The 27578-nt window shown below is 38.2% G+C and overlaps 1 protein-coding gene across 1 annotated transcript in view; it reads left to right on the top strand.

Moving 5' to 3' along the window:
- LOC308614024 (IQ domain-containing protein H-like) overlaps positions 1-27578 on the top strand; it is a gene marked incomplete at both ends in the record, with an annotated part of 77778 nt that overhangs the window by 20882 nt on the left and 29318 nt on the right. The window contains one exon of the mRNA XM_081228243.1: positions 12976-13092. Coding sequence (XP_081084369.1) covers positions 12976-13092 — 117 coding nt within the window. The remainder of the gene's footprint in view (positions 1-12975; positions 13093-27578) is intronic.

Raw genomic sequence — 27578 nt, forward strand, 5'->3', positions numbered from 1 at the left:
GGGGACACGGGTTCGTGCCCCGGTCCGGGAAGATCCCACATGCCGCAAAGTGGCTCGGCCCGTGAGCCATGTCCACTGAGCCTGCACGTCCGGAGCCTGTGCTCCACAACGGGAGAGGCCACAACAGTGAGAGGCCCGCATACCGCAAAAAAAAAAAAAAAAAATGTGGGTAGATCATGGCACTACTGTACAAATGACCAATTTTATTTTGTGGGTTTTACCTAAGCACTTGTCTTTCAAGTCTTTCGTTCATAGTATTGTATACATATTTTTGTTTGTTTGTTGACTTGTCTCCTTGTTTGGCATTGTGCTTTTTCTTTTTCACTGACATTTTGTCTGTCATTAAGAGAGGTATCAGTTTCCAAATACTAGGGTGCATGTTTGTACCTGAGCTTTGCGTTGCCCTGTGAAAGCCGCTAAGCTGTGTTCTATGCTTGGCATATTTGTTACATGTCCGCTGATAGATGTTCCAAAGTTCTATGCGAAACATGGCTTCAACTCTGCACCTTCAAGGCCTTCAGTCTCTTTCTCTTTCCAGGTAGTGTGCTTCAAAATAAGAAACCAGCTCTTGGGGCAAATCATCATCGATCAGCTCGATAAAGCCATCAATAATGACTAATGCATTTCAACCAGTGGAAACTGTCAAATCAAAAACTGTCAACCAGTTATTTTATCTTTCATGGCAGAATTGCCTTATGGCCAATTAGTTATGCAGCAAGGATGTTTGCAGCAAAAATGCTTACAGCAAAGATGTGTACAGCAAAGATGCTTATGATGAGAATACCTTTTGCCAAAATTTGTAACTAGATATTGAGTTATATGATTTTTTAAAAAATGTCTGACTTCCCACTAGATTATAAGCTTAATGAGGGCAGGATCCATGTCAGTTTGTCCACTGCAATGTAATGCCAGGTTACTCTCAACAAATGTTTGTTGAATGAATAAATGAAAACGCCACAATGACTTCTAATGGTGTGCTCATCCCCATATAAAATATTAATCCAGGATCCTCTGCACTCTCAAAGCAGCCCACTCCTACCTTTGTCACTGTACTTGTCACATTGGGTTCCTTCAGCCACTATCTGTGGAGTACTTCCTGTGTGCCAAGGACTGTTAGAGGCACACTGGGATGAACAATTCAGACCAGGTCCCCCCACTCTCACAGAGCTTACGTTCTAGGGGAGTGGAGATAGACCATCAATAAGAAAATACCAGGTAATAATAAAGGCTCTCACGAAAAACAAAAACAAAAACAGAGTGCTCTTATAAAGGGAGCTTAAACTTCTCATCTTCCTTACTATTAAGCCTCTGCTTTCATTAAATGTTTACTTTGCCAAGAATCTCAGGAGGGCCAGAGTTAGTCCATAAGCGGAAGATTAGAGATCTACAGGTTGTAAAGACAATGAAATAAAATATATGAAATTAGGACTATTTTAGAACACATAGTTGCTATTATTATTCCAGGAGAAAAACAAACAAACAAACAAAACTATGGCCAGAAATTTATTTTCCCAAAAGAGTTCTGAATCCTGGCAAATGATTATAAAGATAAGGTAAGATAATCTTATGTGCCCCGTGTTCTTTTAAATACTGCGAGCAGGGGTGAGCTTCATTTAGAAAGGGGCATGGACTGTTTCCCACCCTGACTTTACCTTCAGGGCCTGGATCCCTATTGTTGTTTTATATCTAATATCAGTGACATCTGCTTAAAAATGCATAACTGCTGACACAAAGATAGCCCTAATTTTGCACTGTAAAGTCAATGACAAACAGTGTTGTTTTGCCAGCTGTTCTATAAGCCTACTACACCAACTTCAAAGCGTGTATTATTGAGTAGCTGTGAAATCCAGCTGGGATATTACCACCTTTAATTGCCCACTGCCAACCTTTTAAACTAGGTAAACCCCAGTTGTTACTTTAAGCTCTTTCTCCAAAGTGAAGAAATTGTTTTTGGAATTCCATTTCACACCAAAAAACTAAAATGACAAATCATCTGGAGTTTCTCAGTTGTAATTAAGAATCACAATAAAGAATTGTTTATCAATTTCCTTTACATTTGAAAAAGCCATATTCTGATGGCTTTTCTTTATAATATAAAGAAAAGACTGGAGCTAAGGCTCCAAATCAACACCAGCCCAACCCTTCTTTTAGGCACCTTGGACTACAGGCGCACATGTACTCATAACAGTCAAGGAGAGGGTTTGAAATAACAAACAAAATAGATAAGAAGGAGAGAGGAAGAGGAGAAAAACTTTATAGGCCAAGAGAGTGTTTGATTTTCCTGTTGTGTTAGGCAAGCTAAGTCTGAAGGCAATTTCAAATAGAAGTTCCTAAACTGTTTAAATGCAAGGACCTACTTAGAAGCATGATACAATTTGTATGTTTGTGGAGCAGGGAAAAAAACCACATCTCATTGCTTGAGAGTTATTTTCCAAATGAATTCCATAAAATGGATGCTTTATCAATCAAAACAAATATAAACATATATATTGTGATCTAATACGATACAGCAATGTGCAAGACACAGCAAGATCTGTGTCTAAGATGGGAAGAATCTTTAATTTTGTGAATATGGATCTCACTGAGAAAGTGATTTTAAAAATTCGATAAAAACTAAAGTTTTGAGGATTTTTGCCATTATGAGGAATAATGTGATGAGAGATAAAAGACAGAAAATGTCAGGGCAAGTAAGGGTTGCTTTACAGATTTTCACTGTGAGTTATATCTCAATATTGGATGGGAAAATTTTGCTGGTGAAATACCGGGTGGATTTTACAGAATAAAGTGGGGAGAAGAGAATGCCTACAAGTAACCAACAAGCACTGTGATCTCTGTCTTCTCATTAGAATATAAGCTCCATGAGAGCAGAAACTTTTAAAAATGATTTTTCCCTTTCTGTGGTTTCTTAAAACCTTCTTAGTATGAAAATATTCAAATAAACCAAAAATAGTGTATGAATAACTATTTCTCCTTCACCTAGATTTAACAATTGTTAACCTTTACCAGTTTTGCTTCATCTATTTTTTATTGAAATGTTTTAAAATACAGACATATAGACATTTCACCCCTTAATGCTTTAACATGTGTCTTTAAAAATGAACACATTCCTACTTAGCCACAATACCATTATCACACCATTATAACATTACCATTATAACAATACTTCCTGAATGTAATAAATACTCAGGTCATATTCAGATTTCCCTCATTATCCTCCAAATGGCTTTTACTGGTCTTTTATCCAAACTTGGATCTGCTAAGATTTATACATTGTGTTTGATTATTTTATTTCTTAAGTCTCTATTAATCTAAAGCAGAGAGACTCTGTTTAGTTCATTACTGTAACCAGTGCCTAGACAGTGCCCAGCCTGGAGGAGGCTCTCAATAGATGGCAACATGATGGTCAGAAGTATGAGTTCACATTCTGGTTCTCTACCACTTACTATCTGTACTTTGGCAAGTCATTTAACCACTCTGTGCCTCAGTTACTCATCTGCAAAATGGGCTCTATGACACCCTGTTGTAAGGATAAATGAGTTAACATACGTGCATGTTTATAACAGTGCCCCATGTATGGTGAGTGCTATGTAAGTGTTCATTCTTCTTCTTATTTGTTGATGAATACTGGTCAACCTCAATTATGTACCTGATATGTACCAGGCAGTATTTTAGGCATCAGCCAAATTCCTCTACTCTCATGGGGCTTACGTTCTAGTTGGGGTAAGGTAGTCATTAGGAAAACAGCAAACAGTTTGAAATTTAAACATATAGTATGTTAGTTGATAAGAGAAAAGTTAGGTTAGGAACATAGGGAGTGTTGGGATGATCTCACTTGGAAGGTGACACTTGAACAGAAATCTGATGGATATGAGGAAGCAAGTCATTTGGCAAAAAATTGAGGAAAGAGTGTTCCAGGCAGAGAAGACAGAACCTGAAAAGACCCTGAATTAGGAGTGTGAACAGCAAGGAAGCTAGAGAGGAATGTGCAAGGGGGAGAGAAGTAGGAACAGGGCTAGGGACCAGATCTTGCAGACCATTGTAAGGACTGCGGAGATCTGAGTGAGATGAGAGGCTTTTCACCAGGGGACCAATCGGATATGATTTGCAATTGACAAGGGTCACTCTGGCTGCCATGTGGAGAATATGATGTAGAAGGACAAGGGTGGAAGCACGAAGACCATTCAGGAGCCTGTGTTAGCCATGAAATCATATCTCATCCTCACAGCATTTCTGAAGGAAGGAATTATTGTTATCCCCATCTGACAGACGAGCATATCGAGGATGAGAGATGAGAGTAACTTAAAACTAAGAAATAGGAGAACTGGGATTCAAACTCAGCTCTGTTTAACTTCAGAGTCCTGGCTTTTCCTCACCACTGTTAAAAATACGAAACCTTGAGCTCCCTCCCTGTGTTTGCCACAGGGAAATTTACAACTGGGGGAAAAAAAAAGAAAGCAGCTGAGTAAGTTCCTGATTTTTTCCACAAAAGGTCCTAACCATCCCCAGAATTATCCTCAGATATGTCCCTCTAAACTTTCCCAAAGAAACTTCTCAATGCAATGCTCCTGATAAAAGTGACCTTTTCCATTTCTGATTTGTTGCAGTGATACTAATATGGCAATTGTGAAGCCACATTAGAATTATTTATAATACACTATTATACTCTATCATATGCAATGCTGTTTTACTGTAATTGGTTACCATTCAATTCGTTTATATATATAAAAAGGTTTATACTTTACAGTATAACTTATGGCTAGTGGAACAGGTGATTAAACATGGTATTTGGGGTTATTTCTATAAAAAATGGGCATCAAAAATAGGCCCTTAGCAGGACAGGAATAAAGATGCAGACATAGAGAATGGACTTGAGGACAGAGGGAGATCAGCTCGGTGCTTTGTGACCACCTAGAGGGGTGGGAGGGAGACACAAGAGGGAGGAGATATGGGGATATATGTAGATGCATAGCTGATTCATTTTGTTATAAAGCAGAAACTAACACACCATTGTAAAGCAATTATACTCCAATAAAGATGTTTAAAAAAAATAGGCCCTTAGGATTATATCTTCTAATAACATTGTTTCTACGAGAAGAGTCAATTAGCTATATATTTATGACTTACAGCATCTTTTCCAGAAACATAAGCTATTTACTACAACTGCAAAGCATACTCAAAATTTATTATATGGTATTCCATGGTTCAATAACATTTCAAAGATGGCATCCCAAATTTCTCCTGCCTCTCCCTGGCTTACCAGGGGATGCTAACTTCTGGGCATTCAGCGAGCCCTCATTCCCTGGCCACCAACTCATGAGAGTAGCTTGTAGCAAAAGAAAGGAGGTCACAGAATTAGCAATTGGCCCATGTGCCATAAAAACAAGACAGAATGTCACCTTTGGCACACACTACTGCTATAAGCTGATGACAGTGTCTCCATGGCATACTGTAAAAATAACACAAACATAGTAAAACTAAAAAATCTCTTTCCTCACTGGTGTGCTGTTTCATTTCTTCAAATATTTTGATTTTAATGCTACTATGTGCTAGGTGCTGGAATGCAAATTTCAGTGCTGTAGGTTCTCACAGTCTGTAGACAGGCATTCTACAGACAGAGTGGTGAGTGCGATATTAGAGGTTTGGCAAAAGTACTCTGGTAGGGCCAGAGGGATATGCCAAATGCCTGGGCTTTGTTGTAACCAGTAAGTACATCATCTCTAAAATCTGTTTCAACCACAGCAATCTCTGACCTCTATGTCCTAGTCTGCCAGTTCACATAGTACGTTCTTCCAACAATTCTTCACTTCAGTAATCACCTTCAATCCACTGACCTCTCATTATTTCACTATTTATCACTTTTATCTTATTGTACTTGCTTCCTTAGCTAGGGTAGACTGCATGATTGTGGCAGAAATTTTTAGTTCCCTACCCAGTATCCATTCCCTCATCTGCATTACTATAAACTGTGATTTTGTTCAGTATGGCATCATGCCAGGTGGAATAAGAGTCCTCATTTCTGAGCCTTCCTTGCAGCTAAGTATGACCATGTGTCCCAATTCTGTCCAGTGAGTACTGAGCAGCAGTCTCCTGGGGTTGGTTCTAGGGGATATTTTGCTTTCCAGATGAAAGGATATAGTAACAACTGGCATGCCCCTTCTCCCCTTTCCTCTTTCTTTCTCCCCTGAACACAGACATGACAACTGGAGTTGCAGCAAGCATCTTGCAACCACAAGGTGACAAGCGTAGGGACAAAGGGCAATACTCTGAGGATGGTTAGGACAGAAAGGGGGAAAGGGACTGGGCCCCAATGGTTTTCCTGAGCAGCTGATTTTTAGCTAGATATATGGATGCCCAACATAAAGACTACATTTCCCAGCATCCCTTGCAGTTGGATGTAGCTATATGACCAAGTAGTACTGGCTAATGAGATGTTAGGGGTTGGTATTGTGGGAAGTTTTCTGGAAACTGCCTTAAAAGATAGCTGACTTGTGCTCTTTGATCTTTTTCTTCCCCTTTCTCTATTCTGCTGCCTGGAATGGGGCTGTGTTGGCTGGAACTCTAGCAGCCATCTTAGACCAAGAGGAAGAGGCCCATACATTAGGGATAGCAGAATATTAAGCTGGAAGGAGCCTAGTCCCTAGTAACTTCCTGGATTTCCAAACCAACCCTGACCAATCTATCTCTGGACTTCATATACATGAGAACAATAAATTCTATCTTACTGAAGTAATATTCTTCCAATTTTCAGTTACATACAGCAAACAATCTTATTCTCATTACTGTTATCCTTCTCATTACCAAATTTAATTTTTCTATGTCTGGATTTATGGGGTTTTTTTTTTTCTTTAACTGGAGGTGAGATACGTATTTCAATTAATGATCAGAAGTTCAGTCGTTCTGAAGGTCATGCAGAGGATGGATTGGCGGTAAGGAGACCCATTGTAAAGGCCATTACAGAGGTCCATGTAATAATCAACGAGGGCACAGATCAAAACAGTGCCTGTGGGGATTAGAGAGGAAGTAAAGGATAGATAGATCCTGCTATATAGGAAGTTAAATCAAGAGTGTATCAACAAACATTTCGTTGTAATGGGGCAGCATGTTATGATGGAAAGAGGCTTTTGAAGTCAGAGACATCAATACAATCCTGTCTCTCCACCTTTGGATTATATGACCTTGAGAAGTCCCTTAGCCGTTTGTCCTCATTAGTAAAGTAGCGATAATATCATATGCTCCCTCTTCCCATTTTAAGGGCTATAGGACAGCACTTGGATTATGACAAGCCCCACATATTATGGTGCCGAGCACAACACAGAGGCTGAATAAATGTTAGCTCTCTCCCCCAACCTTCCTCTTGTTCTACAATTCAACTCCAGGAATCAGAACATAGGACAGGCACATCAGAATGGAACTAAAGTCTTAAGGTTTTGTGAACCTGAGGCAGCTGGGCTTTTTAGAAGCAGCTTGGGGTTAAGTGATGCTGTGATTGTTGATCCCCTAGCCTAGCAGGGAGGTAAGAGGGAATATCATAAAGCATAGAATGTTAGAATTCAAATAATAAATTAATGAATAATTAAATTTTAACTACACTTTAATTTTAAATATAACTTGTTATTACAAAAATTTACCTTTGAATGGACACAAAATAAAAATGAAATCCATGTAACCATCATCCAACTTTAACAGTTGCCTTAATTTTACCATTCTTATTTCATCTATTTCCTCCACTTTTCTCGATGAAGTCTTTTAAAGCAAATCCCAGACATCATGTCATTTTACCTTTAAATACCTCAGATAATGACTTAAAAAAAACAGATTATCACATCTAACAAATTTAACAATGCATTAATACTGTATAATTCTCAGTCCATGTTCAGTTTTCCCCAATTGTTTTAAAATTGTTCATCTCTTATTTGTTTGAATCAGGATGTAAACAATGTCCACACATTGCATTTGTGGTTTTTTGTTGTTTATTTTTTAAAATTGAAGTATAGTTGATGTACAATATAAGTTACAGGTGTACTATAGTGTTCTCAATTTTTAAAGGTTATAGTCCCCATGTTGTACAATATCACATGTTACATTTGTATCTCATTTTATCTATAGCAGTTTCCCTTATTTAAAAAAATGTCACTTATACACAACATTGTAAATCAACTGTACTTCAATTTTTTAAAATGTCACTTATTAAAGAAACCAGGTCATTTGTCATACAGGTTCTCCACCCCCTTAGTCTGGATTGGCTGACTGCAATCTCATGGTGTCATTTTACACATTCCTCTGTCCCTAGTATTTCTTGTAAACTAGTAGTTTTATCTAGAAGCTTGATCAGATTCAGGTGACATCTTTTTGGTGGGAATACTTCACAGGTGGTGCAGTGTACTTCCTTTTATACCATATCAGGAAGCAATTTCTTTTCTCTCTTTTAATGATGTTATTAAGATTGATCAGTGAGTCTGAGTATTACCAGTTTGATCTATCCTATATAAGTTCCCCACAACCGGGCTTCCCTGGTGGCGCTGTGGTTAAGAATCCGCCTGCCAGTCAGGGGACACAGGTTCAAGCCCTGGTCTGGGAAGATTCCACATGCTGTGGAGCAACTGGTCCCATGTGCCACAACTACTAAACCCGTGTGTCACAACTACTGAGGCCCATGTGCCTAGAGCCCATGCTCCACAACAGGACAGGCCACCACAATGAGAAACCCACACACCGCAACAAAGAGTGGCCCCTACTTGCCGCAACTAGAGAAAGCCCGCGCACAGCAGCAAAGACCCAGTGTAGCGAAAAATAAACAAACTAATTAATTAATTAAAATAATAATAATAAAATTCCCCACAACCTTTCACCTAATGATATTAGCAAAAACTGATATTTGCCTAACTAATTATTTCATTAGGGATTACAAAGTCATAATTTTATTTATTTATTTATTGGTAATTTTATAATTCTATCATTCCTTCCACATTTATTAGCTTCTCTGAAGAACATTCCCTTAGCAACTCTTTGGTGAATCTGAAAAACAGATTTTCAGGAAAAGCGGGATAAATGTATGATTCTTCTTTGATCTATCTATTTTCAGATTAATTTATCAATTAGGGTTATGGGGGGAAAGAGGAAATATTATTAAGAACTATAGATTTTTATATATTTGAAGTTTTCAATGCATTGCATTATTATTTGGGGGCCTGTAGGATCCTGAGAAGTACTTTATCATTTGAGATACTTAACACACATTAGTCACTTAAACCTCACAAACAACCCCATGTAGGTAGGTATTACTACCCAGTTTTAACAAATAAAAAACCTAGATCATATAGCTTGAACTAGGACTTGGTATCTACTGTTCTTTCAAATAAATATAATAATGGTTGAAAGAATCAGAGCATTAAAGGTGACTGGATTCTTTTTCTTTTTTTCGGTTTTGAGATTAAACAGCAGATATCTTTAACCAGTGGGAATATGATATTAACCAACATATACTTTAGAAGGCATTACTTGTAGTGGGACTCCCCTAGAGGCGCAGTGGTTAAGAACCCACCTGCCAGTGTGGGGGACACGGGTTCGATCCCTGGTCCGGCAAGATCCCACATGCCGTGGAGCAATTGGGCCCGTGCGCCACAACTACTGAGCCTGCGCTCTAGAGCCCGCAAGCCACAACTACTGAGCCTGCGTGCCACAATTACTGAAGCCCGTGTGCCTAGAGCCCGTGCTCTGCCACAAGAGAAGCCACCACAATGTGAAGCCTGCACACCACAACAAAGAGTAGCCCCCGCTTGCTGCAACTAGAGAAAGCCCGCGTGCAGCAACGAAGACCCAACACAGCCAAAAAAAATTTTTAATTAAAAAAAATAATAATAAATTAATAAAATTGCATTTTAAAAAAGAAGGCATTACTTGTAGCAAACACTGTTGAGAATAATGTTATGCTGATAATACTGTAACTTAGTAAATAGCTTGTCTCAACTTTGTTTGTGAAGCATTTCAATTTTGATTACTCTGTGTGGGATCTACTGCTCAGATGTATGTCATTTTATGGTCTGCCCATGTCTGGGGAGCTGGCATTACATGCTGCCTAGTGTTTTTAATTCAGAACTTCTTCTAAAAGAAACCTTAGCCTCTTATGTTCAAGCCCTAGTTTTAATAGCATAAGCTATTTCCTTCTTATATCGCTTTCTGGGCATAGTAATAAAATAAATACCACAAAATCACTGATGAGATGAAAATTGAGCTCCCTGCTTCTGTGCAGCCATGTAGGTAAAACAGTAATTGGCTCTGATAATAACTTTTGTTCTTACAAACCAGTCTAAATGAGAGTCACATTCGATATATCTGCTTGTAATTACTATCAAAAGGAGAGAATACAAAGTTTAGATTGTTTAGTCACTCAAGATAGATTAGATAAATTGCTGTCTTTTCTTGAACAATTTAAGAAAATTTTCTGAAATTATTTCTGATATTTATCTTACTGTTGGTAAAAAATGATCATCTTCCAGAGCATTGCTTTTATGCTTAATGGAATGATTTTGTTTTTGTTTTTTAAAATCTATAATTATTTTTCTTGAAAAATCTTATTACTGGGTCTGACAATGTAGCTTATGCTCATAAATATTTCCCTATACATCTCTATAGATGGTTTGTAAGATAAATTTAGGTTATGAATGTATATGACAGTGATTTTCAGTGAGACCATTTAATATTTTTATATTGTTTAAGTGTAAACTCTTAATATTTTTTAAAAGGAGAATTAAATCACATATGCTACATATTATTTTGGCATACAGATGCTTTGGTGTCAAAAGAGAAAATATTAGAATATTAATAATTTTAAAGGATTTTTCCATTGCTTTAGAAGCTGACTAATAAAGAATTGTTATTACAACCTATCATTTCTGTTGGATTTCTATTTACATTTTGATTTCTTTCCAGAAATATCTGTGTTCAGTGCCACAGAAATGTAAAAATGGAAGGAAACAACTAGTTTTTAATGCCAGTTTTAACAATGATTCTGTATTTGATCATTTCCTTTCTATACCAGTCCCAAAGCCACAAATATTTGATGGAGCATAATAAAACTAAGAAAATGGCTATGGTCCACTGAGCCAATGATCCCAGAATTTAAAAGTTCTAACAAAGCTTAGACGTGATAGATGAAGTTATTGCCATCAGTTGTATACAGAATACACATTTTAAAAACGCCCTAATTACAGAAACCACATCCAGCCCATATAATACATATTAGCAATTTCCCAATCCTTGGTAGAATGGAAATTATTCTGAAAGTTTAATTAAGAAGGAAAAAATTATGTTCAGGTATTAATTTCAATAAAAGAGGCACTCAGCTTCCAGGCAAAAACCCTGGAGTAGTGATGTAAATGAGGGTTACCAACAGAAGGAAAGCCATTTATAATTAGGCACTACATTATTTTTGTCACCACACAGACTTTAAGGAGAGGGAAGAGCTATGCCTTATTTGTAACCTGTGTCCCTGCATGGGTTAAATCATGTGCACAACTGAGTGCAGTTATTTGGAGATTTGGTCTAAAAACTATTAAAAAAATAAAAAGCAGGTTTGGAGGCTGTGTTAAGAAATAGCTTATCTAGACGGCATGCATTCCATAGGTGTTTTTGTAGTCTTCCCCTTCGCTTTGACCTCAGGCACAGGCCATGTATGAATGCTTAAGATCAAAGAAATTACTACATCATGAGCTAATCTGTCTGGTTCCTATAACCATTTTAACAATTGCATCAGATCGCCCTCAGAACTAAGACACTCCATTGAAAGGAAATCAGTGTAATTGCTCACACCTCCTTTTAAAAAGTCACAAAGACCACATATGGTATGATTTCACTTATAAGAAATATCCAGAATGGGCACATCCAAGAGAAAGAAAGTCGATTAGCAGTTGCCAGGCTCTGGGAAGAGGGGGAGATGAGCACTGATTGTTAATGGGTATGAGGTTTCTTTTTGGGTAATGAAAGCGTTCTGAATTTGAGGTAGGGGTGATGGTTGTATAACATTGTGAATATGCTAAAACCCACTAAATTTAAAAGTCACAAAAGACTTCAGAAACTGTTGATACTACCATATTCCTTAAGTGTCAATTTACCTTTTAGCATCAAATAATAGAAAGCAAAACATGGGAGGGGGAGATTGGGGGTTGATAGTCCTTCAAGAGACAGACTGTCAAGTCTAACATCGCATTTTGCAAATAAAGAAACTGGCTTCCAAAGAGGGGAAGTAACTTACCCAAGATCACACGCAGGCAGTCCAGGGTAGAGCAAGACTGGAGCCTAGGTCTCTGGTCACCTATCCAGTGCCCCTTCCCCCCTACCACTGTGCTGCCTATTCTGGTGGTTCATATTTAAGCATCTCAGCAGTAACTCATTTGAATTATTTTAAATGAGGAACACGTGGTTCAAATGAGATGCGTGTTTCTTCTTTCTAATGAGAGCATGTATTTTTCCTATAGGTAGCAAAAGCTCTGCGAAGGAGTGGATAAGTTTGTTGTGGTAAATTTACCAAGTCCAAACTGAGATTTACCTGTAAATGTCCCTCAAGGAAAGGGGACACATTAACAGACCAAGGGAGCCCTCTACCTGCATAGTTGTAGTATAGACTTCATTGGCAAAATTCTTGACCTGGAAGCTAAAAATAAATCGAGACCAGGTATTCTATCCTTTGTCCACCTTGGTTGGCTTCTAGCAGTATTTTTGAGAAAATGAATGGCATCTGCAGATGGATTTTTATGAGTAACAGGATACACAGAGGAAAATCTGCAGAAAATTCCTTTTCTGTGAATAAAAGACTAATTAGTCACCTAAATAAAAGACCCAAAGATGTACTTTTTTTTCCAGTGAGAATTACATTAAAATAATTATTCTCAAAGAACTTCAGACTCCTTTGAGGATATAAAATGTTAGTAGGCAGTTTTGTTCCTCTGGCATGAAAGTTTCATTGTTTCTTTGTTTCAGGGAAAGACAGGGTTGAATATAAAAATCATGCAGGATCCTGAAAACATCCACCACAGAGCTGCTGTAAATGCGACCTATGGAATCAGTTTGCCAAATATTAATCAGAGAAAAGCATGTGTAAGTAATGAGTTGTTTTAATGAGCTCTTTTTTTTTAGAGTTAAAAGTCATTTATTAGTAGTGTAAGATACAATATAGATTTTAAGTGAAAATTTGGATCCTTTTGTCCTTAGAATTTTTTGGAGATGAAATGGAGTGGCTTTCATTCTGTTTGTAATTAGAAATGATGAAGAAAATGTAAACCTCTTTTTAAGAGATCTATTTATAGCTCATTCAAATTTTTCTGTTTTATCTGATATCCCTAAATAAGCTAGTACCATAATTTTAACAAGAGAAAGTAATTTAACAACAAAAAGAATACAGAGATGTTAAATATTTTATTTCTTGTACAGGCTTCTCCTAGAAAAAGCAAAAGAAAACAACAGCAAAGCATGAGCTTCAGTGGTGTATACTCATACAATATGCAAAATTTTGAGAACATTATTCTAAATCTGAAGAAAGTAGGGATTAATCCTTTATGTCAGCAAAATGATGAGAAGGAAAAATAATGACATGGAGACTGACATTAAGGGATCTCAGAGTCTGTGCCTATTTTTTCCATTGACTTGCTGCTGAGTGTCCCAAAGCAAGGATTGTACTCTTTCTGTGTTGCAGGGTTTTCTTAGGAGAATCAAGAGTAGTGCTTCATTTTATTTGGAAAATTATTTTATTTGAGATGATTTCTAATATTGAAAGCAATTACTAAAGTGATATTTATACATTTTTAAATACATTTTTTAACTTTTGGCTTCTCTCAAAAGCTCTTAAATGTATCCTTCAGTGAAATCAAAACTAAAAACAAGATTAATTTTAGAATTAAATTGCAAAACCATTTCTAACCAGCATAACAGTCTGTTAGATTAATCTTCCAAATTTCCTATGTAGACATTTTCAACGGCCTACTTCATTCATGTAACCCTGAAATATATTTTTAGTTTCTTTATATGTGCTTTATGTTATTTTAACAGGGTTGGTTTAAGAGCACTTTATAGCCTAAGAAATAACCAGAAAGTTAGATATTTTTATTCCTGCTGAAACTTTATTTAAAATGTCACTGTGAATAATGTGAAAGGGTTTTTATCTGCTTCCCGTGAGCCCAAAGACCTTGAAATAAAAATATTATTTCTCTGGCTGTACAGACAGAAGCAGATTTCTCTTTTGTTGTTGTTGGTTTTCCCCTTCAATCTAGAATTAATATTGGCTTAGCTGGTGGAGCGCTAAGGCTTTGTAGCCCAAGGCAACTGCAGCATTTCATGTAAACTTTTTCTGATGAGTATTGAAGTTTAAAAAGGCATACCTCTAGATTTAGGGGGATTAAGCTTTGCTTTAATGAATCTGAGTAAAGATTCTGACATAAGCAGGGAATTCAAAATTATATCTGAAATTTGGAGCAGAATCTTAGTTATTTATTATATATTTTTTCAAATTCCCTAATAGGATGAATTCCTTGGATATTGTACCCCTGTCCTTTGAACACAGAGGATTTGGGAAAGCACTTGGCCTTGTATGACATAGATAATGTATACTCATTTATTGTATTTAAGATCCGTTTTTCCCCATGAAACTTGGCTCCATAAAAATCTATACCAGAGCACTTTAAAATGTATGTACATTATGTACATCTTGCCCAAACTATTGGCATTTCAATCAAAATAGTTGACCCTATCATTTTATGTTGATATATGTATATATGATGGTACTAAGTGAAAAACATGTTTTCATTTTAGATTTGTAAAACAAGCATTGTGCAAAAAATCCTGTGAAAGAAATATTCCAGTGTTTGGCTTTAAACAATCATGTGGAATATTTGGGAATAAATACAGTTGTGATTTACCACTTATAAAAATGTTTTTGAAAGCACTTGCCCAAACTGAAGCAATGTGTCTAGTGTTGTGATGTATAGTTAATTAGAAAAGCAGCATCAGGGCTAATTGCTTTTTATAACTACTCTAAACACTCAAAGGGGATTATTATTTGGCTGCTGAGGGTCATGTGTTTCCTTACTTCTTATGAAACTTGAACAGCTTGTCAAAAGCCTGTAAATAACCTTAGACATTTTTGACAGAGAAAATTTGAATTTGTTGCTAATTTACATTACTAGTTCTCAGAAACTGGTATTTTCTCCATTTTATGAATAGGTGTATCCTTTCTGACAATATGGGCTTATGCAAAGATTCTAGTGCATTGAAAACACAGATACTACACACATACACACACACACACACCACAAAACTGCCTTCAGAATTGTATATCCTGTAAGTCTCTTGTGTAAAAGCAATTTACAAAAAAAAGTATTAAAAGTGAAAGTCACTGATTTTTTCAATATCTTAAATCTGCCAAATTAGAAACAAAAATAAAAACCCTCTAACATGTTCTTGAGTAGAGCCTTACAGGTTTGGATAGACAAGAAGAAATCTCTGATACATTCATACTTACTCACTGACATTTAGTTCAGTTAGACTTTCTAATGCAACATGTTAAAAGAGCTACAGAAAATTTGACTTTGATTTATTTTTTTTAAATAAGAAGGGTTTCTTAAAAGGCTTGAAACATGTATCTGTTACCATGAATTTTAAAAGAACGATTATGAATGCATAATAAAAAAGCCAAACAAAACATTGCTCTGAATTGCTGCACAAATAACTCTGATTATAACTGTTATGACCTAGAAAAGAATCATAAAAACATTTTTCTTTTTGGCAACATATGAGTTGCTGTAGAATTATACCAGTTCTTTGGTCCCACTTTCCAAATAAATAAATATATAATGCAATGTAAACTTAGAATCTTTCATTTATTCATGAGGTTGAATTTAATACTTTTATGATTTCTAGATTTTATGAGTCATATGTCATGCAGCGTTTTTCACTAACTTAGTTGGGTAGCAACCATACTTCACAAATCATAGTTTCAGTCTTTACTGTTTCACTTGGGGTGTACATAGTAATGTCTCTCACTGAAAGCACATTCATTTCTGAAGTGATAAAGTAATGGAAAGTGAGGCAATTGCATTAGTGTCAAATGCTTAGAAGAAGCACCAGAAATAAGAGGGAGTAAGTAGCAAGGGGGGAGAAAGAAGGACGATTTCACAACATGATTGTGTTTTAAGCCCATGCATATGGCCACAATTACAGTCACAACATAATTTGGCAACAGTAGCAGAATTAGATTTAAACAAATTGATGTTACACTGCAGTAATTCAGAATGAGCTTGTTGCATTTATAAACCATAACAAGAAGCAGAGTGAATTAATAAACGCTACTTGTCACTAAAAATAAAAAAGGGAATAATTGCTGAGATGGAGTTAACTTAACAGATGACTTAGTCAGCATCCTTTCAGCCTAGATATGGGAAAGTGAAGGTCACCCCCATCTTGGATGACAAAGAGGGAACATTTTTTTGGTAAACAAATTAATCTTTTGAAAGGTCGCCATTTGTTTTAAGTTTTTATCCAGTTCTTGTCATCTGGAATCAGAGACTGTCATTTCACTAGGCAGGGGTGCAGTTGAAGCAGACAAAGCTGCTTCTGTACATATCAGCATTCCTTGACAAAACCCGGTGCCTGATTGTGATGCTATGGGCTGCTGGTTTACAGCTGTCTCCGGACAAGAATGGAGGCCCACCCCTGAATTCCAATAAGATGGGCCTGCATATTCCGCCTGCTGTAAGCTGGCCCTCTGCCCACAAGTAAAATGTATTGCAGTTCAAGCCAGCAATTATCTCTTTTACTTCCTTCTGTGCTGCTTCTGTTCCTTTTTTTCCAAAAACAGATGTATATGTATACGTATAACTGATTCACTTTGTTATAAAGCAGAAACTAACACACCATTGTAAAGCAATTATACTCCAATAAAGATGTTAAAAAAACCCAAAACAACAACAACAAAAAAAACAGATGTGGGTATTCACTGAAGTTCTGCATCTATTCTTTCTCACACCCGCCAGGGCAGAATTTTGACAGAGGTAGGGTTTAAGGGAGCCAGCAGACAACAATCAGACAGAATTTCTCTGAGAACAGTTTAAAAAGAAAATGTTGATTTTTCAGGAAATGCAAAGTCAGCATCTTGGTCCCCCTCCCTTTCCCCAGGAGCATTTGGTAAATTAAATTAGTTGAACAAAAGGAAATAGCTTTAAAGTCATTCAGAAATGCCATATCCTATTTATGACACATAGTCATTACCCAAGGACTGTGATGGCATGTACCACATCCCTGTTTCTGTCATTAAAGGGAGCTTTCTCTTCAGGTTGTCTCGAAAGAGTTTTCAAGAAAACAATGGCTTTTCATGTTCTTCTTGACTATAGCCTACTCCACCAACGTGGTGGCGGTAGAAGTGGTGTACTGCCTTTGGATGTTGTCACTATTGAGAATTTTAGTTCTGCTTTGGTTTGGAGTGCTGGGAAAGTGAAGAAAATGATATGGCAAGTGTCATTGGCTCATGTCCGGTTCTCTCACAAAAGCCCATCTGGGAGTGGGGAGAGGCAATTAGAGGCCATACCTTCATCAGATACATTCTCTAACTTCTTCAGAATGCTGTATTTCTCAAGCTTCTGTGCTGAGATCCTGTATGCGTTCCCAAACCAACTCCATGCCAAACTCCAACCACTTTTTAGCTGGGAGCATCATGATTCTGGGTCAGACTGCCTGGTGTGGACTCTAACTAGAAAGGGAACCTCCCCAAAACGGCCTCCATTTCCTCATGTGTACAATGTCCATAATAAGAGTATCTCATAGGATTATATTGAGATTTAAATGAGATAATTCAAAGCACTTAGCAAAGGTCCTGGTACAAATAAGTGGTCTGAAAATATTAGTTATGACTACTGGCAATCTTCACATATTGTATTATGCCATGTTTTATACAGTCATTTAAAACTTACATTATTGTAGGGGTCGAGGGGGGAAAAGCAAAGTATTACTGAGGTCCCTTCCAGGGATTCTATTTAATATTTCACGTGATGATGCCCTCTTTCTCATACTGATATGAGGACAGGGACCTTATTGTCTGGACCGTTTGTTTGTTTTTCACATCCTCCACTGCACCAAGCAGTGTTTTGCACATAATAGAAGAGGACTAATTGGTCTCATCCATCCAGTCCCTGCACTGAAGCTATGTTACCTGATGCCAAGTCTAGAAGTGAAGTAGTGGTTTTGCTGGCTCCCAGCAGGCACAGGGCACCCTCCCACTGGGCCATCTGATGGAGTTTACCTAAGGAAACATCCTTGCTCCTGGATTCTTGTAACAGCCTGGCCACCAACTAGCTGTTTCTAGGGGCCAGTTACTCTAGCTTGCTCATTCTCATTTTCCTGGTTTATAAAATGGGGAGGCTAGATGGGAGGCAGTCTGGGGTGGTAGGAAGGGCTTGGCATTGAATGGATCAGATTTGGGTCCCACCTGCCATTTTTCCAGTTGTGTACCCCGAGGTAAGCAAATTAACATCTCAGGTCCTCTGTTTCCTCTTCTGTAACATCAGAATAATGGTGTCTACTAGGCAAGGGTGTTATGGGGATTAGAGATAATATATTGACATTGCTGGAACATAATAGGTGCCTAATAAGGTTCCTGTCTTTCTGAAAAATTAATGAATATTTAAAATCTCATACTTCTCCCTTTTTCACACCTTTGTGTGCAGAAAAGGATCTGATTTGGCTCCTTTCACACTCCAGTGTAAATGAGTAATAAGGTTTAATGCTTTGGTTTTCAAATTGTTATGGAGAGCTCCAATAAGCTTCAGGGAGCCTGCAAGCATTTAATTCATATTTCATTTTTATGATAAATATTTAAGCAATCTGAAGTATAATAAAGTACAATACATACATACCTAAGTTTGATACCAAATTTTAATGTATTAGATACCATCAATGCATTAATTTGTGCTATTTGGTTAACTCCACGAGCACATGGATGCACACACATGTATGTGTGTGTTATGTGTGTGTGTGTGTGTATGTGCGCATTGGAATTTCTTATAAGGGTGTTTTTTAATTAGATAGGGTTTATCTGTGTACTAGTCATATTTTGAAATGCACATCTGCTCATATACACTCCTATAATAATCACACAGGACAAATAAGTGAAGATTAAATGAGCTAATACATGTCAAGTTCTTAAAGCAGTGCCTAGCCCCGGGTAAGCATGTCATTAGCATTAGCTGGTATTAGTATTACATACACCACCTGTGTGCTCCCAGCCATTAAAAGCCAGGCAAGCTCTCTGGTACACATGTTTGGAACAGCATAATAGTCAACTGTACAATTATAATAATGCGTGTTGCATCATGATAATATAGCATTATAAATTGTTTCATCACTCATTTTAATTTTGGGTTGGGCCTTATCTGATTCAAAATGTGCTATACGATCTTCATTTGGCATTGCAGGGTTGCAATGTTACTTGGTTTACATCTGCAGATAAAAGGTCAGCAGTGAAACATCATCTTAAAATTTTTGATTCATTGTGCAAAACAAAATTAGACTGTTTTGAAACTGAGTGAATATCTGAAAAAGAAGGGTGCTGAGATATCTGAAAATAAATTTAAATGAGACATGATGAACATGGGACATTTGAAAAGTACTTTTGGTCATTCAACTCTTCAGTAATAATAGCCCTCATTAAGTATGCCAGACACTGTGTTAAGTGCTTTATGTACACTATCTTACTTAACCTTTACACCTATAAAATAGATGCTCTTTTCATAATCATTTTACACATGAGGAAACTGAGACTAAGATTAAGCTACTTGCCTAAGGTTATGAAGTAAGTAAGGAATTCAGGATTCAAATGGTTTACTAATCTTGTCAAATTTCCCCAAATTAAGTACTAATCCTTAATTACTAAGTAATATGAACAATTGTTAAATATCATTAGTGGTTCTACTTTGAAACAAAAAATTCCTACTAGTCTTCAAACTTCTGGATCATTTTAATTGAAGAAAATCCTGAGATTATAAGTGCCATAACAAATTGTTAGCTAGAAATTACTTATCTATTTAGGTCAGGATTTTCTCCATCTTGTGCAGGTAAAGTATAATACAGAAATAAGGTGTATGCTCTGATGGATGTAAGATTGCAGCTATTATCTATAGCTCTTGATGTCATAATTTGCCTTTATCAAAATAGCCTGTTTCCAATGTTGATTTATATATGAATACATATAAATATATATGAATTCTTATTTATATATAATACAACATATAACATTATACTAAATTTGTATAAAACCTGCATCTATTTACATATCAGCATTCTATTTAAGAATGCATCTGAAAAATAGATTCTACTACTAAAAATAAATTTGAAAATCTTTGGCATAGAGAATTACCTCTCCCATGGGTTTTTGCTTTTTAACAAGAGTAAATCCTCTATTTAATTAAACCAAAGGAGTTAGACTCTATTAAGGGATTTCAAGCATGAGTGAACAGAGAGAAGAGGGATTTGGGGGATGCAGGAAGAGAGCTTTTGCATTGCCCTGGACTCATCCCAGGTCAGCGGCCATCTGCTAATCAGCTAGCCCTGCTCCCTGATGTGATCCAATGTCTTTGCACTTTGTGACTTGGGCTTTGGACTTGAGGGTTTTTTTGTTTTGTTTTGTTTTGTTTTGTTTTGCGGTACGCGGGCCTCTCACTGCCGTGGCCTCTCCCGTTGCGGAGTACAGGCTCTGGACACGCAGGCTCAGCAGCCATGGCTCACGGGCCCAGCCGCTCCGCAGCATGTGGGATACCCCCGGACCGGGTCACGAACCCGTGTCCCCTGCATCGGCAGGCGGATTCTCAACCACTGCGCCACCAGGGAAGCCCTGGACTTGAGTTTTGATATCTGTTTGACTCCGTACTAAGAGGCTGTGTTTCTAACCTTATGATTTCACTTTGAAAAGCTAAAAATTAGGTAGATGGAGGAGCCTGAGTCAGCGCTATGATAGGTTTAAGACGCAAGGGGTCCATGGATAGAAATGTATTTCAATATAATTGGTTTCCAGTGTATATTACTTTATGCATTTGTAATAACATTATTCTCAGAAAGGATCCATAGCCTTCACCAGACTGCCAAAGAGGCTCATGACACCTCCCCCCCCGCAAAAGTTAGAACTCTCTGCGATAGATCTTTTCTTACACACAAACACCAAGCGTGGGGCAAAGTGTGCATCAGAACAGAGAAGAATCCTAAAAACTGTATTCTTTATGGATGAAAGAGCCACTTCTTAGTTGATGGCGCAGGAAACCCACCAAAAAAGTGGCTATATCTAGGTTGCCATTCAGCTTTTCATGAGTTGTATCTTCATGAGTGAAAATATAAAACTTCATGTTATTGTCTACTGTTGCTTTTTTTTATTGCAAGGAGGAAAGTGGTAATGCTTGCAATATTACAGTAAGTGCTCTGTTTAAAATGAAGCAAAGGAAAAATACTACAGCAAGTAGCACAACAGCATTAGCCACAAGAGAAACGGGCCTAATACAATTGTTTTTATCATGGCCCAGTTTAATTATCTACTGAGAGGTACTTGAGATGAATAAATACCATTGCCGTGTTCTCCAATATTCTAACCCATTGTACCTTAAACTGTACTTGAATTCAAATATACGTTCCTAGCCTTTTAAAACTTCTTTGGTAGAACAGAAGTAAGTACCCACAGTCTAGAGTGATCCACCCTATACTTTCTTTAAAAGCACAGCTTCTGAATCAGAATGTGTAATGTGAGCCCAGGAGATATTTATTTGGAGGAGATCTGTAAAGACTGTAAAGTTGGGATGATATGCCACCAAAAGGCTCCATTTATATAGTCTTGTAATTTCCATCTCTATCTTCAATAATAGTCTGAGTACATCTGTTTATGGTTGGTAACTAAGAGGTCTGAAAGCAACCATGCACACTGTTAGTGGAAAGAACCATAGACTGAGAGAAGAGTCAGAGGACTTGGGTGCTAATCCTGCCTCTGCTGCTATAAGTCAAGTTATCACAGGTACATCACTTAGACTCTAAAGATGGAGATTCCTCGTCTGTATGCTGAGAAGACAAATTGGCTTATTCAGAGTCATCATTACAGCCACAGCCCCAATGGTGTGACTCCCAGATTAAAGTGCCTCCTTTGCTGCCTTATGGGACCGCCAGTCTCTCAGGGGAGACAAAGTAGTTGTCAGTATAACTGATGGATGGAGGCAAGCTTTAAGATAGGCCTTAGTGGAACTGATGGACATGGCTGAAAGCAGAGGTGGCATGTATTTTAAGCACTGGAAGCAATAGAAGCAAAGGCAGAGATGGAGAATAGTGAAAGTAATGGAGGATGGTTAGAGCTTTGCCTAATCATGTTGAATTTTTATAAAGGAAGAAACAAAAAGATGTGGTTCGATGTGTAGAGCCAATTGATGGGTGCCCTTGAATGGGCCACTGAAAGTTAATTGTGTGACCTCAGTCTAGATCATAAAGAGAAGGGCTTAAGGCAGACAGTTTCTGAGATTACATCACTTCTGCAGATGCTTTAACTGAAGGGCAGCTTGAGAATTCTCCTGAACAACCTCTCTCCCTTGATGTCCTCATCGGTTATTATTTTTTTTAGGTATTATTTATTTATTTTTGCGTGTGTTGGGTCTTCGTTGCTGCGCATGGGCTTTCTCTAGTTGTGGAGAGCAGGGGCTACTCATTGTTGCAGTGCGCGGGCTTCTCATTGCGGTGGCTTCTTTTGTTGCGGAGCATGGGCTGTAGAGCACAGGCTCAGTAGTTGTGGCACACGGGCTCTAGAGTGCAGGCTCAGTAGTTGTGGTGCACGGGCTTAGCTGCTCCGAGACATGTGGGATCTTCCCAGACCAGGGCTCGAACCCGTATCCCCTGCATTAGCAGGCAGATTCTTAACCACTGTGCCACCAGGGAAGCCCCTCCTCATTGGTTATTAAACTTTATTTCCTTTCCCTTTGGGTACAAAGATTTCTTGAATAGCGCTATCTGCTGAACTTGTTAGAAGTTCATGAAACTGCCTAATTAGAGTTCTATAGGCAGCACCTCACCCTATACATACAACTCTCTGTCCCTTTCATATGAATGGCCACTCAGAGCTGGCCAGTCTAGCTGGATGGCTATTTCCTCTTAAGCTTTCTTTCTGTCCTAATGCTGAATACCCAACTGCTACCTAGGTTTCTACCGGTTACTCCATCCCTAATCCCCGCCCTGTTTTACCTTTTCCTCCAACGTTGGTCAAAAGCAGATTTTGTTTGGGACAAGAATTGTGGAGAGAGAAGGATAAAGAAAAGGAGTGGGGCTTCCCTGGTGGCGCAGTGGTTGAGAGTCCGCCTGCCGACGCAAGGGACACAGGTTTGTGCCCCGGTCCGGGAAGATCCCACGTGCCGCGGAGCGTCTGGGCCCATGAGCCATGGCCGCTGAGCCTGCACGTACGGAGCCTGTACTCTGCAACGGGAGAGGCCACAACAGTGAGAGGCCCGCGTACCGCAAAAAAAAAAAAAAAAAAAAAAAGAAGGAGTGGTCGATTCCTTGCAAACATTTGCTGCCCTTCTCTTCCCCTCCTGCCCCCACACCACCCAACTTCTTCTCTGTCAATTACCAGCCTCAGCACCCCTCCCCCAATCCCAGCCTCTCACCAACTCCCTAGTCCCATCTACTCATACAAACAAGTGCCCAGGAGACTATCTTAATCTAAGTGTTTCCTGAAATATGGGTGTGTTTCCAAATATATCATCTGTCTATACTAAATGGTGTTCGATAGGCTTTTTCCTTCCCGACTTTCCCCCTCTTTTGGAAGGAGTAAAAACCCTAAGAAACTCTCCAAAGTGTTCTTATTTAGAACAGGAATCACAAAAGTAAGTCCTCTTAGGCCAGGCAGGTGATAACTGACTGAAATGACCAGGTGTAAGAGCTGGGACTCTGAACTGAGGAGACAGGACCTCCCTACAGGAAACAGATGCCTCAGCTCTAATCTTTTGGCTGGGTTTTCATAAGAAGCTGGAAACTCGTATTCACATTTTTGGTGAAATCTCCCGATTTTTAAATATTCGCTCAGATGATTTTAAAAACCCTATGCTGGGACTTCCCTGGTGGAGCAGTGGTTAAGAATCCACCTGCCAATACAGGGGACATGGGTTCAATCCCTGGTCCAGGAAGATCCCACATGCCGCAGAGCAACTAAGCCCCTGTGCCACAACCTCTGAGCCTACTCTTTAGAGCCCAAGAGCCACAACTACTGATCCCATGTGCTACAACTACTGAAGCCGCGTGCCTAGAGCCTGTTCTCCACAAGAGAAGCCACCGCAATGAGAAGCCCGTGCACCGCAATGAAGAGTAGCCCCCTGCTCGCAGCAACTAGAGAAAGCCTGCGAGCAGCAACGAAAACCCAATGCAGCCAAAAATAAGTAAATAAAATAAATTTATAATAAATAAATAAATAAAAACCCTATGTAGTCTAAGAAAGTAGTCTCCAGGCTATACCTGTCTTGCAGGTCAGCAATTTGCATCTCAGAGCCCCCCTGAAGTGCTATTACTTTGGTGCAACTCAGGGTATAATGCTCGACTTTGTAGGATTAGAGATTGATTTTGTCAGAGTTGATCAATCCCTTGGGTGCAGCTGGACTCACAAGAGGCTGATGTACAAACTGAAATGCCACTTTATTTATTCTAAGGAGAGCTATAATGGCCAAACAGACCTGAATGTTCAAGTCAGTCTGATCTGATGAGCATATTGTATCCTTATTACAAAGCTACACAGAAAGCCCAGTTAGAAGCCTGCTTAGTGAACAGGGAAACTGACTAAGGGTAATTAGTCGGATGATCTTCATGGTGAGCAGCCTCACACATTTATAGTCTGATGCATTCATCTGTGAAGCTACTTCTGCCAAAGGGATATGAATACATCCTTGTGAAGTGAGTGCTTTAGGGGCACTGAGAAATTCTGACTCTCTGATTCAACTTTTTATAATAAATAGCTACTGTCTGCTTGGACTTGACTATGAATTATGTTGCACCATGCTGAGCTGCTTATATCCACAACCACATTTATCCCTGTGGGATGAATGATATTACCCCATCTTACTGATTAAAAAAAAATAAGGCTAAGAGAAATTAAGTTACTTTCTCCAGTCTTATAATTAGTAAGTGGTAGGGCTCAGATTCAAATCCAGGCCTATCTGATATTAGAGCCTGTGTTCTTAACCAATGCCTTCCTCTTTACTAATTTCCTAGTATAAAAGACCACTCACCTTCAGCTGACGTCTTGTTTCTTTGATGACACTAAATAGACTATGTTCCTATTCGGGGCCTGGGTCTTTTAAATCAACTTCTACATGGAGCTGGCCACATTGATCATTTATTTATTTTTCTGGTTTCACACTCAGAGTTGGGGACAGGGGTGGGGGAACATATCTTCTTGTCACTACTCTAAACTTCCTACCCAAGTAATTGTACTACCCAGAGGAGGAAAGAATCCCTGGCTGGAAGAAACAGGATGCATATGGAAGAAAAAGAGAAAAATAAGAAAGGAGGTGAGAAGGAACCAGCCCATAAAGAGAAGTATTCTTGGGGGATTTCTTGACGAGAAACCCTGCGCTTCCCTTATCTCCCCATGTTTCCCAAGCCACCAGAGCCATGAGAGGAAAAGAATTCTCCTTTCCCCATGCCTTGCTTGTGAGAGACCCAGAAATGTCCAGTCATTAGGTTCAGTTGTACTAATATCTCACATGAGTTTGCCGGGGGATCTTACCAGCTTGTTTAAGATGTTTCTAAGAAAACCCTTCCCTGAGTTTCAAAATACCCTCTTCCATCTCTAACTTAAAGGGGCCAATCCTTATGGAAGGTTATCAGGAGATGTTGTAAAGTGAAAACAGGCAATCACCCCAGAGAGGTAGATGACCACCAAGAAACTATTGTCCCAACATCCTCTTCTCCATCCATGTAAAGATGTACTTGATGCCTAATACTGGATTCATTCAATATAGCCACAATTTAGGGGAAAAGAGGACTGACTCTTTCAGTGAAAGATTTTCAAAACTGTAATCTTCTCATTATGGAATGATCATTTAATTGAAAACATTGAAATTCCAGGAGAAGTACCTGTCACCATCTTTCCACAGTCTTGGGTTTATTATTCCATTTATCAGTAGTTTCAAGAGTAGGACCTAGATTTTACTAGAGGGGAGGATAATTCCCCCACTAGAAACTCCATGTTCTAGCCTGGAGAAGCTACAGGACACCTAGCTGTGCCGCCAAGCAGAGCTGCACTCTAAGCTGAAATGTATAACCTGCTCAGGAAACTGTACATTAAATAATGCACTTCTGAGTCCTTCTCTGTGTTGGGCATGGTGTTAAGCACAATATAGATGGATTGTCTCATGTAATCCTCGCAATAACTCTACAAGTTAAGTACTATTACTACTTTCATTTTATATTTGGGGAAACTGAGCAAATGTGGTTAAATAACATCCAAAGTCACACAAATAAAGGTCAAAGGGTCATAATTCAAACTCAGCCAGTCTGACTTCCAAGTTGGCATTCTTAATCCTTATTCCACCTTATTCCATCCCCACCTCCAGGTAGCTTTGAGGATGGTGATTTTAACCTGCATCTGAGGGGCAGAGCTGGGACCCTGCCAATAATTACTTCCTTGAAGACCAAGAAATTTGTGGAGAAATTTCTCTACCTTGATCTGGGGATAGAAGTAAAAGATCAAACCACTTAGTGAGAAGCTACATTAACACAAGGATTAGAACAATAAGAGGAGCTGGTACTTTTTCCCCCTAGTTGTACTGAAATATAATTGACATATAATATTGTGTAAATTTAAGGTGTACAATGTGATGATTAGATACATGATTATGTATTTAATGATTATGACAATAAGGTTAGTTAACACTTCTATCACCTCATATAATTACCTTTTGTGTGAGTGTGTATGTGGTAAGAACATTTAAGATCTACTCTCTAGAGCTGGTACTTTTAGCATGGAAACTTCCCCCAACTAGATTGTAAACCCCTTTGAGGGCAGGGACCATATTTCCAACATCAAGCATAGTGCCCGATCTGGTCAGAATCCAATGAAAATTTACTCTTGATGTGTGTATGTGGTTAATGACTTTGAGTAACAAGTTCTTAAGGCATTTTTTAATTGAGTTAGGCTATGTCAAGTTAAGTAATGAAATACCATGTACCTCATTTGACTACATTTGTAGAGCTCTCCTCTTTTGGGCCATAAAAATGTCTTCCCAGATCTCTTCAGGTAGAATTAATTTTCTCATTCCTAGATTATTGTTGCATGCTTTAAAGTCTTTACATGAATTTACTGAGCGATGTCAAAGAACAGTTGAATAAATAAAAAATACATCATACTCCTGAAAAGGAAAAACGATTATAATAAAAATGCCAGTTCTTTACAAATTAATCTTTATATTTAATGTAATTCCATTCAAAATTCTTATGGGTTTTATTTGGTTTGCATGGAATATTAATTCTTTTCAACTTGCCAGTGTTCATCATCTTAAAAAATAAATGGCCAAAGGCTTCATTTTTTTCCGCTAAAG

This window comes from Mesoplodon bidens (genome assembly GCF_964165515.1).
Source record: "Mesoplodon bidens genome assembly, chromosome: 3".
Taxonomy (NCBI): Eukaryota; Metazoa; Chordata; class Mammalia; order Artiodactyla; family Ziphiidae; genus Mesoplodon; species Mesoplodon bidens.